This window comes from Pristiophorus japonicus, chromosome 4 (assembly GCF_044704955.1).
Source record: "Pristiophorus japonicus isolate sPriJap1 chromosome 4, sPriJap1.hap1, whole genome shotgun sequence".
Taxonomy (NCBI): domain Eukaryota; kingdom Metazoa; phylum Chordata; class Chondrichthyes; family Pristiophoridae; genus Pristiophorus; species Pristiophorus japonicus.
Genome location: NC_091980.1, coordinates 289,687,171 through 289,702,212, shown reverse-complemented (window position 1 = coordinate 289,702,212; position 15,042 = coordinate 289,687,171). Strand labels below are relative to the sequence as shown.

At 43.2% G+C, this 15,042-nt stretch overlaps 1 protein-coding gene across 1 annotated transcript in view; it reads right to left on the bottom strand.

The window, feature by feature from the left end:
- trip11 (thyroid hormone receptor interactor 11) overlaps positions 1–15,042 on the bottom strand; it is a 127,488-nt gene that overhangs the window by 34,398 nt on the left and 78,048 nt on the right. The window contains exons 15-16 of the mRNA XM_070879571.1: positions 12,734–12,837; positions 9,048–9,147 (exon numbers count right to left, since the gene is read on the bottom strand). Of these exons, the coding sequence (XP_070735672.1) occupies positions 9,048–9,147; positions 12,734–12,837 (204 nt within the window). The remainder of the gene's footprint in view (positions 1–9,047; positions 9,148–12,733; positions 12,838–15,042) is intronic.

Below are 15,042 nucleotides of genomic sequence, written 5' to 3'. Positions count from 1 at the left end.
AACTCTCTTGACTGTTCCTGGTTTTGCACAAAGTGAAATGTTTCTTTGAGTGTAATTTCAAGGATATAACTCATTTAACTTAGAAAAATGTCCTGAGGCTCTTCACAGAAACATAATTAGACAAAAATGGACACCGAGCTGAAGGAGATATTGGGAGGGATGACAAAGTGTAATCAGAGGTGGGTTTTAAAGAGGGTCTTAAAAGGAGAACAAGGATGGAGAGATTTACAAAGGGAATTCTAGAGCGTAGGGCCTAGATGGTTGAAGACCCGGCTGCCAATGGTGGGGCGAAGGGCAAAGATGCACAAGAGGCCAGAGTCGGAGAAATGCAGAGCTCATATCCGGGGGGTGGGGCGGGAGAGAGAGAGAGAGAGAGAGAGGGATTAGGCCTGAAAGAGGTTCTTGAGGTGGGAAACAGCAAGGCGTGAAGGGATTTTAACACGAGGAGGAAAATTTCAAATTTCAGGCATTGGGAATTGGGAGCCAATGTAGCTCAGCATGTTCAAGAGTGATGGGTGAGGGGGAAATTTCTCAATGAACCGCCCTTTTTAGATTTTACCATGTACCCGCCTTTTTATTCAAGGAACATGCACGAGTACAGATTTAAATACATTTAATTTCTCCACTATTATTTCTGCTTAAAGACATACCCCAATCTACTTTGAAAAGTAAGGCTTTCTGAAATCTGGTAAAAAATTATCTGCAGAATGAATGTGCCTAGCCAACTAAAATCCAATGAGACAGATGCTCCCCTACATGGATGTCTGATCTTATTCCAGTGTCACTGCTCAGGATTCGATCTAATAAATGAGTTTTCCTAGTATTGACCTAAACATCATGATTCGGAAGCAATTGTTAACTGGATTTCTGCTTTCTTTTTCCCTCCAGTCTTGGCTGCCCCTCCAAATTTAAATCTCCCATAGCAACAATGCTACCCTGTTCTCCCGCCTTTCTAATTTTCTCACAGCATGCCCTATGTTGCGAAACTGCTCAGGATAAGTCCTATAACTGGGGTGAAGTATCAACTTTAGACCAACTCCTCGATTCAGCTGCACCAAAATTGTTTCACTACCTTTCTTTTCTTTTATGTGTTCATGGGATTGAAGCATCGCTGGTAAGGCCAGCATTTATTGCCTATCCCTAATTGCCCTCGAGAAGGTGGTGGTGAGCCGCCTTTTTGAACCACTACAGTCTGTGTGGTAAAGGTACTCCCACATGGCTGTTCGATAGGATGTTCCAGGATTTGAATCAGCAACGATGAAGGAATGGCAATATATTTCCAAATCAGGATGATGTGTAACTTAAGAGGGGAACTTGCAAGTGATGGTGTTACCATGCGCCTACTGCCCTTGTCCTTCTAGGTGGTAGGGGCTGCAGGTGTGGCAGGACTGCAGAGCTTCGATCTGATCCGTTGATTGTGGGATCACTTAGCTCTGTCTATAGAATGCTGCTTTTGCCATTTAGCATGTATGTAGTCCTGTGTTGCAGCTTCCCCACCTGCTGCTGCTCCTGGCATGCTCTTCTGAATTCCTCATTGAACCAGGGTTGGTCCCCGAGCTTGATGGTAATGGTAGAGCGAGGGATATGCCAGGCCATAAGGTTACAGATTGTGAAGTAGTACAATTTTACTGCTGCTGATGGCCCACAGCGCCTCATGAATGCCCAGTTTTGAGTGGCTAGATCTGATCTGAATCTATCCCATTTAGCACGGTGGTAGTGCCACAACACGATGGAGGGTGTCCCTCAGTGTTAGGATGGGTCTTCGTCTCCACAAGGACGGTGTAGTGGTCACTGCTACCAGTGCTGTCATGGACCGATGCATCTGCGACAGGTAGGTCGAGGCGAGGTCAAGGTCTCTCACCACCTGCCACAGACCCAGTCTGGCAGTTATGTCCTTCAGGACTCGGCCAGTTCGGTCAGTAGTGGTGCTACAGAGCCACTCTTGGTGATGGACATTGAAGTCTCCCACCCAGAGTACATTCTGTTCCCTTGCTACTCTCAGTGCTTCTTCCAAGTATGTTCAACATGGAGGAGTACTGATTCATCAGCTGAGGGAGGACAGTAGATGGTAATCAGCAGATGGTTTCCTTGCCCATGCTTTTCCTGAAACCATGAGACTTCATGGGGTCCGGAGTCAATGTTGAGGACTCCCAGGGCCACTCCTTCCAGACAGATCACTGTACTGCCACCTCTGGCGGGTCTATCCTGGTGATGGGACAGGACATGTCCAGGGATGGGGATAAGGAGTCTGTGACATTGCTTGTGCTTTTTCAGCCATCGAACCAGTAAAGGCCATATGGCCCATCAAGTTCACATAACAATTCACTGCATCACAGTTTCATCCAAGTTTCATCCTGCCCACAAGATTATCCCACCAGCCTCCACATTCAACGGATCATCCTCTGCCATTTCTGCCGCCTCCAGCATGATCCCACCACCAATCACACCTTCCCCTTTTAGCATTCCGAAGGGACCGTGCTCCCTCCACGACACCCTGGTCCACTCGTCAATCACCTCCAACAACCCCTCCGCTTCCCACGGCACCTTCCCGTGCAAGCGCAGGAGATGCAAAACCTGGTCTTTTATTTCCTCCCTTCCCACTGTCCGGAGCCCCAAACACTTCTTCCAGGTGAAACAGCAATTTACTTGTACTTCTTGCAATTTAGTATCATCATAGGCAGTCCCTCGTATCGAGGATGACTAGCTTCCATGCCAAAAAGGGATGAGTTCACAGGTGTTTCAATGAAGGATCTAATATTCCAGGCCTAGAACTACATGTTGAAGGGTTGAAGATGCCTGTGTGTTACCAGGGGCAACCGGTGTGTTCCCCTTCAGTCACGGGTCCTTGTGCTTTCAGCCCGTATATTCTCCTGTCTTTATCACCTTATTTCTTTCCTTTAACCGTGTTTAAATTATGTTGATTACTGGCGTTCTTTAAACGGTATACTTAGCGATTTATTTATTTTTTTAAAACTATTTATGCGTCTGTCGTGGAGCGATGCCTTTGGGAGGACTCGGAAGAATCTATACTGTATTTACTGCTCACGTTGCAGTCTCCTCCACACTAGGGAGACCAAACGCAGATTGGGCGACTGCTTTGCGGAACACCTCCATTCAGTCCACAAGCATGACTGAGCTTCCTGTCGCCTGACACTTCAATTATACGTTCCACTCCCAATCTCACCTCTCTGTCCTCTGCCTCTTGTACTGTTTCAACAAAGCTCAACGTAAGCTTGAGGAACAGCAGCTCATCTTTCGACTAGGCACGTTACAGCCTTCTGGACAACATCGAGTTCAACAATTTCAGACCAGAACCTCTGCCCCTATTTTTTCCAAATGGCAGCTATTGATGATTCTGCCGTTCCTATTTACACATCTTCTCAACACATCTTTTGTTTGTTTACCTGTCCCATTACCATCTCCTATTGCTTTGTACAATCATGCCTTTTGTCATTTAATCACTTCTGCCTTCCATCCTATCACAGACCTTCCCTATTATCCTCTCCTCTCCTCCCCTCCCCTCCCTTCCCCCTGCTCATGCACTTGCTTAAAATCTGTTACATCTTTAACTTTTTCTAGTTCTGACGAAAGGTCATCAACCAGAAAGGTTAGCTCTGTTTCTCTCTCCACAGATGCTGCCTGACCTGCTGTGTATTTCCAGCATTTTCTGTTTTTAATCCAGAATAGCTATCTAGCCTTACATTGTGTTATTTCTCTTAGACCAGTTCTTTAATCAGCATGAGATTTTCATGGTCCCTGCAGTTCAAAGAGCTATCATGACCCACACAGCATTCAACTATCAGCATCTGCACTTAGCCTTAGAACAGTAAATCTTGATCCTAATCAGATACACAACCAGATTTTTAAAAATGTGTTAATCGATACATCATGGACCACTTCAATTGCAAGACTATTCCACATACTTCAGTCTACTGGGAAAAACTTTTTTTCCACACTCAAGTCCTGCTTGTCTCATCTTTTGATCCTCTTCCCCCAAGTCATCTGTTGAATCTTTTGATAACTACAATACAGTATTGTTTCACCATCAAAAATAAGATTATTTAATTGCATTTTGCCCAAGTAGCCCCATCAGTTAAACCTGAAGCTGTTTTGGGATCGACAGTCATAAAGCACACTTCAGTCGATTTAGGTGTTCTTTCAGGTAAAATCTCTCAAGTGCTCAAGAACTTTAACCGTATCTGCTGCAGTTATGAGTTTGTGGAGCAATATCACAGAACAATACAAAAAGAAGCAATAGGGTTATTATGTTCAGATGAATGGATACAAGGAAACCAGCAAGCCGCAGCCATCCAATGTACTCCAGCTTCAACAAGGAGGAGGAACAACTGTGACATCTGACACACTGCACATTAGCGAGTGGGCAAAAATTTGGCAGATGGAGTATAATGGTGGAAAGTGTGAGGTCATGCACTTTGGCAGAAAAAAAATCAAAGAGCAAGTTATTATTTAAATGGAGAAAGATTGCCAAATGCCACAGTACAGCAGGACCTGGGGGTACTTGTGCATGATACACAAAAGGATAGTATGCAGGTACATCAAGTGATCAGGAAGGCCAATGGTATCTTGGCCTTTATTGCAAAGGGGATGGAGTATAAAAGCAGGGAAGTCTTACTACAGCTATATAAGGTATTGGTGAGGCCACACCTGGAATACTGCGTGCAGTTTTGGTTTCCATATTTACGAAAGGACATACTTGCTTTGGAGGCAGTTCAGCGAAGGTTCATTCGGTTGATTCCGGGGATGAGGGGGTTGACTTATGAGGAAAGGTTGAGTAGATTGGGCCTCTACTCATTGGAGTTCAGAAGAATGATAGGTGATCTTATCGAAGCGTCTAAGATTATGAGGGAGCTTGACAGGGTGGATGCAGAGAGGACTTTTCCACTGATGGGGGAGACTCGAACTCGAGGGGACATAGTCTTAGAATAAGGGGCCACCCATTTAAAACATAGATGAGGAGAAATTTCTTCTCAGAGGGTTGTGAATCTGTGGAATTTGCTGCCTCGGGGAGCTGTGGAAGCTGGGACATTGAGTACATTTAAGACAGAAATAGATGGTTGCTTAATCGAAAAGGGGTTATGGGGAGCGGGCAGGGAAGTGGAGCTGAGTCCATGATCAGATCAGCCATGATCTTATTGAATGGCTGAGCAGGCTCGAGGGGCCGTATGGCCTATTCCTGGTCCTATTTCTTACATTCTTATGTTGTTATGTACCCTGAAAGGAGTTGGAAGACCTGATTTTCGACACGATCTGAACAGAAAGTTGGATTTTTGATATACCTGTACTTCTATGAGAGCAGCTGATCCAGCTGTCCACTCAAACACCAGCTAATATTGTTGAGCAATTTTGATTCATGCGTAACAATTTTGCAAGATAAAAATGGTTTGCAAGCAAGTGCCTTGGGTGCTTTTCTACATTAAAGATGCATTATAAATGCAAGTTGTTGCATACAATTTTCAGATTGCTCAAACACGGGGCAGGGGGAATGTTTGTGTTTCCATGCATCCCCTCAAGACAGTTTCATGAAGTTTAACCTTAGAAGTTTTTGAAATTCCCTTAAATCTCTGTACACAAAGTGAAGGAAGCTTTGTACTCAAAGGGTTAACACAGAACGATTGCTTAACCTATTTCCTTGTTATGGTCGAGGTTTTTTTAAAAAAATGTTGCCAGCTCTTTACTCAAGAATGGCCAAAAATGCATGTTTTCAAGATCCGGTTTTTGTTGCCAGCAATCTAGACATGTGGTCCATAAGTTTACTATCTGTCAAGTTAACGTCAGGCCTGATCCACTCATTTTTTTTAAAATCCATCACCCATTTGCTTTCAATTTATCCACCCATTGCTATGTCCATAATTAGCAAACTTGTTTCCCATCCGTATCACTCATACCCAAACAGTAAAACCAAGGAGCCATTTCATAAATTGGACCTTTTCACAACTTGGAAAACTGATACAAGTACTACTTTGTGCTTTGGTAACAGAGACATGCTTTCTACAGAACTAGACTGACAACATTTCCTGTCCATAAAGTCCCCAGCATCACTTTCTTTACTTGCTCTAGCATTAAGTTTTTCTTTTACTTTTTTTGGTTTGACTGTTTTCCTGTCCATTTTAGTCACTTATCCTTTTTAAAGCAATTCAACACCTCCCACAATTCCTGCCTGTGCACCTTTACCTGGTGCATTGGGATTCACCTGCTTTCTTTATTCTGTGCGGGAATTATTTTGCTATGGTGAGTCTTACTGAATTTATACCAGAAGGGAAGTATATTTGCTCTGTCAAACAGCCATGCATTTGAAATCTCAGTATTCCTCGACTATGAAGCCTTTCACTGGGTACAGTTTTTCTTTTAATTTCTCACTGCGAGTGTGTCAACTCCTTGCTGCAGTATGGTTCCACACGCAGCAGGCATTCTGTGTAATCTCAACCAAGTGGCCACTGCTTGTGTGTGAACCTTAATGCTAAGCGTTGGCAGGAAAATTCAAACATGGAGGGTACTATAGCCGAGCCTGATATATGTCCACACTGGACTGCTACAAAAGCACACTTCCAGCACATGTTGCTGGATAGTAATCAGGCACAAGAACCATGGCTGATTTACACCACCCCCCCGCCCCCCCAAAAGTGCTGAGGCCAATTACAAGTGCTACCTGGACTGAACTCAGTCCAGTCTTTTATCTTACTGATCTGTATGGCTCAAATGCACACTGAGCAATCAGGGAAACTGACTTGTCCAAATTAAATTCTCTCAGAAATGGCTGTTGTTGATTGCACAGAAACAAAGCATAATTTTACTGCACAGTACTTCTTGTCTCCATCAATTTCTAATTAATCTTCATCATTCCAGTTTTAGTTGTACTCTGTTGGTTTGAATCTGACCAATATAGACCAAAATATATATCCCCAAGGAGAATGACAATAAAATTGCATTCTTTGCAGCACGTATTTTTTGTACATCCCAGATTGATGTCATCATGCCAAGAACGAAGAACTTTTATCAATTCAATGATTAAAAACACAAATAATTATAATAGCTTAGTTATCTGGACATCTTTAAAGACCCATGTGCAGATTTTGTTCGACAGATGTACACAAACATACCCTCTAAAATAATATAGTCATTGAAATGAATGTTGAATGACTGTCTGTATAAAAGTCTGACAGAGTTCAGGTAACAAAGTAACATGTGTTTTTACTCAACAAGCAGATGTTTCTTAGGATTTACCAAGCCAGAAAGTGCTCCGGGATTACAGAACCCACAGGAGAGATTAACGGATGTAAATTTACACATGTGATAACTGTATCTTTAAACACTGCTGGATGCAGTCCACTTAAGCCAAATATTTTTGCTAAACTTATAAAGTGCATGGTTCTGTATTGCCATAGGCAATGTTCTTCCTTTTAATGTTAACCTTCAGCTCCTCCATAGATCTTCAGTCCTCATTAAGATTGCATGTTCAAAGGTTATTTCTATTGTGCATGAATTTACGCAAACATAAAAGCAATAACTGGTAAAGAAAACCAACCTTTAAAACAACAATTTGCATTTATATAGCATCTTTTAATGTACTAAAACATCCCAAGACCCTTCACAGAAGCTTTACCAAATACAATGTGACACCAAGCCACATAAGGATATGTTACGATAGGTGACCAAAAGCTTGGTCAAAAAGGTAGGTTTCAAAGAGATCTCGAACAAAATCAGGACCGAAACACACATGCACCTCTATATGTCGCACCGAAAGAAGTATCATGACTTCTGTTATCCTCTCCTCCAGACAGCATGACTGACATTGATACTCCCCACACGAGATGTTTCCAAAGACACAAACTCGCATTCTATCATAGCTTTCTGTACACTGCTTAATGGTGACTACAAAAGTAAAATGAGATACATTCAATGAGCTTCTCAAATCCCTCTAAGGGCAGAGGAATATGGTTTGGCATTTCGCTGCAAAAGTGCCACTGCAACATATAAAACAATGAGTGGCAAAGCCAAATCTGAACCATTTGGACTTATTTTATCAAGACTCAGCAGTACCAAATGCGAACACTGCAAACAACCATCTTCTGAGCAGCTGTGTGAACAGAGAGCCACTTTGTTTATCCTTCATAATACAGTATCAAATGGCGGTATCAGAGGAAATTCTGGTGCTTTGAACAAACTGCCATACATATTTTTGAGATTTCTCCAACTAATTGCCAAGATGTCGTATATTTTAATTTGATGACTTGGTTACAGTAAAGTTCGTGAACGGGACACGTATGCTTCCAAAATAAGTTCTGTGCCCAGATCAACATTCAAATCTTACATGGATACTTTTTCTTTAAGATATCTCATTACAATTTCTTTCAATTGCAAAGATCGGGCTGGATTTTCAGCTTTTGGGGTTTTTCGGCAAAAACGGGAGCGACGTGTAAAACTTAGCGTTTTCGCTGCTCGACCGTTTTAGCCCAAACTTTAAGCTTTTACGTCTCAGTAAAGGAGGCATTGCACAAGCATTCGCAGTACCAACCGCGAGTTTCGGCAACTTTAGTCCGGGGCCAGGAGCATTGAGAGAGAGGCCTTCGGAGGGGGGGAAAAAGATAAAAACAAAAAAATTCCCAAAAACATTTATAAGACCCTTATCTATCGAATCACTGAAAAAAAATTTAAAAATAAAAACTTTAGCTTTTTTTTTTTTTGCAGGTTTTCATACTTACCGCTGCTGGCAGGCTGCACCCACAGGTTTGACCTGTTGCTATTCTGGGCGCGGCACACGGGTCGGGAGAGTGGCAAAAGTCCGACGCAAACGCAATCCCTGTCGTTGCACATCGGCGCACCTCTCCCCTGCGGTACTTGGAAATGCCACCGCAATCTGATACCCGAGGATCCTGCCTGGGCTTTGCGACCGAGTTTTCACCGCGGAGGGTCAAACCCGGTCACAAACCTGCCGAAAATCTGGCCCAATATTGAGTTTAAAGGGATAAATATAGAATACCAAAATCTGTTATAATAAATCAGTTTACACCAGCAAAACAATTAATTACCTTGCTTTTTAAGATCATCCATCTGCTCCTCTTTAAGATCCAACTGTTCAGTTAGTCTTGATGCAGAATCGAGAGCAGCATTTGCTTCATTTAAATGTTGCTGCAACAGGAGGAAAGCAGTTAGCAATCAATAGTAAAATACTGGTGGTAAAAAGGAATAATTTCTAATGAACGCCGATTTGATGAGAATTGGTGCTGTACTGAAGTCTGGATAGACAAAGCTACCTGATCCCAAATTAAAATTCACTATTGTATGGAATATAAAGGCAAACAAAATTCCAATGTCCGACTTCTCAATTATTACCACACAGATCCCCAAACCGAGCAGGCTAAGATGTACAGAAGTTACAACACAGAAAGAGGCCATTTGCATTTGGCCCAACCAATACATGTTGGTTTTTATCCTCCACTGAAGCAAATAATTGTAATCACATTTACCCACCATGCTCCAATATCACTGCAAGCCATTTTCCTACATCCACCTAAACAATCCAATCTAATCCTTACGGCAAACTAGATTGCAGACATACTTCTATTCTTTTTAAGCAGCCATATTCAGTATCAAGCAGACCAGATGCTTCCTTTTCCCTTCCCAACAATGAATGCAAAGCAGTTCCAATGCCATCAGCATTCATTTTTTTTAATTTCCCATGGTAAACATCCTCATGGGTTGACTGGTATTGACAAATCAGTATTTATTTTTGCTGAACTGCAAACAGTTCTGATTGCTAAACGCTCACATCTGCTTGGAACTGAACTAAGATGTTCCAAGATATAAAAACAGAAAAAGCTGGAAATACTCAGGAGGTCAAGCAGCATCTGTGGAGAGAGCAACAGAGCGAAGGTTTCACGTCAATGACCTTTCATCAGAAAAGTTAACTTTATTCCTCTCTCCTCAGACTGTGCGGCTGAACAGCTGAGTATTTCCAGCATTTTCAGTCTTTATATCAGATTTCCAGCATCTGCAATATTTTGCTTTTGCACAAGATGGTCCAAGATTCATTTCTGATAGGTACCTTATGGGGAAGGGGCGAAGGGGGGGGGGGGGTGCAGAGAGGGGAGGGGGGACAGAGTGAGCGCGGGGGAGCGAGCGGCAGAGAGGAGGGGGGAGCGAGCGGCAGAGAGGAGGGGGGAGCGAGCGGCAGAGAGGAGGGGGGAGCGAGCGGCAGAGAGGAGGGGGGAGCGAGCGGCAGAGAGGAGGGGGGAGCGAGCGGCAGAGAGGAGGGGGGAGCGAGCGGCAGAGAGGAGGGGGGAGCGAGCGGCAGAGAGGAGGGGGGAGCGAGCGGCAGAGAGGAGGGGGGAGCGAGCGGCAGAGAGGAGGGGGGAGCGAGCGGCAGAGAGGAGGGGGGAGCGAGCGGCAGAGAGGAGGGGGGAGCGAGCGGCAGAGAGGAGGAGAGAGAGCGAGCGCCAAAGAGAGGGGGGGGGGGGACAGAGCGAGAGAGAGCAACAAGTTGTTGAAATATACTGAGATAGATAGATTTCTGAAGACGAAACCCAACTGCCCCTGGAAAAAGAAAAGCTCTGAAGCTACCTTATAATGCAGCAAACCCTTCTGGCACATCCTTAACAATAGAACTAATCCTTTCTTCGAAGATCCCAATTCCCCCCAAAATATAGCCTCTCCAACTAAAGTCTGCTATCATCCTTAAAAACAGAAACCAATTCTCCCAACTTCTGGGATTACTGGCCCAGCTGCAGCTGTTGGGGACCATCGTTTCACACACACCAAACAGTAATCTCCAGACCCCAAATGCCATCTGGCTCATGGCAAGTTCATGTACACTTTAGCAGGTAGAAACCCAAGACATGCAGCAGCACATCATTAATTCACAGTGCTAACTACCACCCTCTATCCCAAATCCTGATGACTCCTCCTTGGCAAATTTGTACAAAATGTCTGTTGTGTTTTTCTTTCAAAAGACAGCATGACATCAAGATTCTTACAGCTTGACTGCAACAACCAATTTCTGCATTAAGGGCAAGAATCATTGTTTTAAGATTCTAGGATTTTCTCTCCCTCCCCACCTCCCACAAAATGCATAGATAGCTGAATAAAACAAAAGTGAAAGACAGAATGACTGCCGACTAGTGCTAACATCAGCATCTGTGCTGGAAACTACGAGTCTCTCCATTCTAATTGCTATTAGTTTGGGTCCCTTTGGTAATTCCATTGCATGGTCTTATTTTTATCACAATGCGTGGAGCATAAACACCGGAACGGACCAATTGGGCCAAATGACCTGTTTCTCGGTGCTGTACATTCCATGTAAGAAACAGTTTTGTCCCTGCATTTGCTTTCCTCTCCCTACCTCCCAAAATGAGTAAAAATTGAGTATACTAGGCCTAAATTTCCTCGAGTTTAGAAGAATGAGAGGTAATCTCATTGAAATGTATAAAATTCTTAAGGGGCTTGACAGGGTAGAAGCTGGGAGGATGTTTCCCTTGACGGGGAGTCACAGCCTCAGAATAAGGGGTCGGCCATTTAGGACTAAGATGAGGAGAAATTTCTTCACTCAGAGTTATGAATCTTTGGAATTCTCTCCCCCAGAGGGCTGTGGATGTTCAGTCGTTGAGTAAATTCAAGATAGAGATCGATGGATTTTTGGATACTAAGGGAACCAAGGGATATGGGGATAGCACAGGAAGTTGGAGTTGAGGTGGCAGATCAGCCATGAGCAGACCCGAAGGGCCTACGCTTGCTCCTATTCTTTATGTTATGTTTTTAAAATCTAGTTTCTCATTGGCTAGGCCACTCAAGAACATCGAACAGAAAAGTTTAAAGCACCCCTTAGAATGATCAACTCGGCTTTCACAGGAAAGTGTAATTAGCACATTAAGATTATCGACAGCACTATTGGCATTATTGAACTCAACCTACTCTCGGTAGAATTTCAGCAACCAAAACAAATACAGGTTCAACCTCCAAAATGTTCCAGAATCCGGACACCCAGACGATCCGTAAACCGGAAAGTGTTCCAATATCTGGACTCCCCCCCCCGCCTCGGCAAACCGACCCCAGCCCGACTTCGCCCGCCACGACTTCGCAGGGCCTGACCTGACTTTGCCCCGGCACCCCCTTCCCTCCCCTTTACCTCGGCTGCCCGACCCCACCTACCTCGGGCCAGGCAAGGAACTCCTCCATGGCTGTGGGGCCCCGCCCGATCATGTCCTCGTCGGAGGGGCCCCGCCCAAACATCTCCACGTCAACGAGCACCGCTCTCTCCACCGCTTCCCCCCTACCCCTCCCTTTCTGACGTTCCAAAATCCGGCAAAACGCAAAATCCAGAACGGCCTCGGTCCCGAGGGTTCCGGATTCGGGACTCTGCACCGGTACTTGCATTTAAAAAAATCAGTGACACTAAAGTAGAATCCAGTGATAGAGAAGATGCTTTGCAGTGGATTACAGGGCACTAATCCAATCCAAGGGTTCAGATGACATGGTGCATGTTCATGAACTGAATCCAGGGCTAAAATAATTACTGTCAAACACCTAGTTATTAAATACAAAGAAAAATAACTGTGACCCACTATGCAAGCTGTAATATAGAACCCTACAGGATATCACTGATGTAGGAGCTCACAGAATTGCAGATTATTCTTTATGGTGAATTACAGATTATCCACTGCATAATGTATTGTTATACTTGCACCTGGTTAAAAAAAAAAATGGCAAATGTTCTCCTTACCTCTAATTCTGTGACTGTTCTCTCAAGACTTAATGCTTTCTTCTTCCACTCTGCAACATCCGTCTGATATTTCTCCAATTCAGTTGCATACATCGCTTTCTCCTCTGCACAAGCACATAAATTGGCACAGAAAATACACATGCTGATTAAAGCATAGTGCGAGAAATGTGTGCCTACATAAGTAACCTGGAATTTACTACCTTGGTAATAGAATCAGAGATCTAGTGCTTGCTATTTTCAAGAAAATTAATGAGCTACAGTGAGCTGTCATAGCAGACAGCAAGAAAAATCACAACTAATGACTGATTATTTCACAATAACCTCTCGAGGCAAAAAAACACCACTTAATACAGTCAAGGAAGTTCATCAACAGTGCAAAGAAGCAAGCATTTTGATGGCATAGTTGAGGTTTTGTGCAACCGAGAAGATGAAGACACATATCTGTGAACTGGACACATTAATTATCAGAGACAGGTTTGGATGGAGCATTAAAAAGTAGAGTTTTCACCTTTTATTTATTGAGCATTTAATTAAATATTAATGTTTAAAAACATACAAGGTATCAATAGATACAAGGATTTAGCATAATAAGTGTATACGATTGGTTAGTGAAATGCTTTTGCTAGCATATATTTTAATGACCAGTGATAAAATACATAATTATAGATATAAAGGATTTTGTGATTAGTAACGCAAGATCCAACAGACAAATAAAAAGTAATTGCGCAGTAAATCAGAGATTGCACTTACAATTTTAGATAAATGGAGGAGCTAAATGAGCTGTAAAACTACAACACAATTCTACAACATGAAGTGCCCATCACGACATCGTTACAACATGTTAAACTGTAGGCATTAGGCATCATGGGGTCTTGCAAGGTGAGAGTAGATGCACTGTCTAATATGGTACTGAGCCATGCCTTACAGAGCAGCAAGTTCAAAGATTCAACCCTTACATGGGGTCTTGAATACTTTGCATTCAACTAAATAATCCCAACCAGGAGGATAGTGGAGGTGCTACATTTGGCCTCAATATCCCATAGACTAATGACTGGGGGCAAAGTGGAAAAAAAAGCTGAGGTTACTGTTTGCAGTGATCCACACTGGAAAATGCACAGAACCGTAAAAGTTTACAGCACAGATGGAGGCCATTCAGCCCATCAAGTCTGTACCGGCTCTTTGTTAGAGCAATCCAAAACTAATCCCACTCTCCTGCTCTCTCCCCATAGCCCAGTATTTCCCTCCGCTTCATGTATTTATCCAATTTTCCCTTACAAGATGCTAAAGTCTTTGCCTCAGCCATCTTCTGTGTACTCCAACAACCCTCTGTATAAAAAAACTTCTCCAGCCTTCTCTTCTCGCATGCAGTGCTAATTTTAAATTGATGTCTCCTCGACATTGACTGCCCAACCCAGTGAGTCTCTGCCGTATGCTCTCTATGGTTTTATGGCCCTTTTTATAATGGGGGTCTCAAACTGTACAGAGTTCTCTAACTGTGCCCCAAGCAATGTTTTGTACAATGTCATTTATTCTTTGCGCCCATTTCGAAAACCCAAAATGCTATTAGCTTTCACCATGGTTGAGCAATCCATACATTTTTATGATTTTATGTCCCAAATCTTGCTGTTCGTCTACACCATTCAACGTCTTTCCTCTCAAAATGTATGACCTCACACTTAGCTATATTGGCATAGAAATTGCAGTCAGAGGCTTCCCGCAGGGCAGATACCTCCGACTCGCAGAAAATCTACGAATTTACCTGTTGGTCCAGGAGGTTCGTAGATTCGCACTCCTGTGCCTCTCCGGGTACGCACGGGGAGAGGCACACATATCCCAGGGGCGCATGCAGTTCGCAAGCGCCCCTGGGATCACCTGGGCTTGCCCAACCGATAAAACAAGGAAATCCCCATTCATACTTATGGGGAGTTCAGTTTGTATGGAACCCGCCATAAGCATGAATGGGAATCACTTTAAAAAATACACAAACACATGAAATAAATAAATTTTAAAAATTAAATTTTAAATTAATTGAATTGCTATTTAATTCAATATTTTAAACAAAAATTAAATTTTGGGGGAAAATGTTTTTTTTTTTTTTAAACAGGGCTAAAAATAAACTTACCTTATTTAATGTATAAATATAACATTTTTATTAAAAACTCTTACGCTGGTAAAATAGCTCAACTCTCTGCCTGCAAATGCTCTTTTCTTTCAGATTCGTACGATCGGTCAAGAGGATTCTTGACAGATCGCAAATTTCGGGTTTTAGCGCATGCGCACTGCATGCCTAAATCCGGAACTTGAGGGGC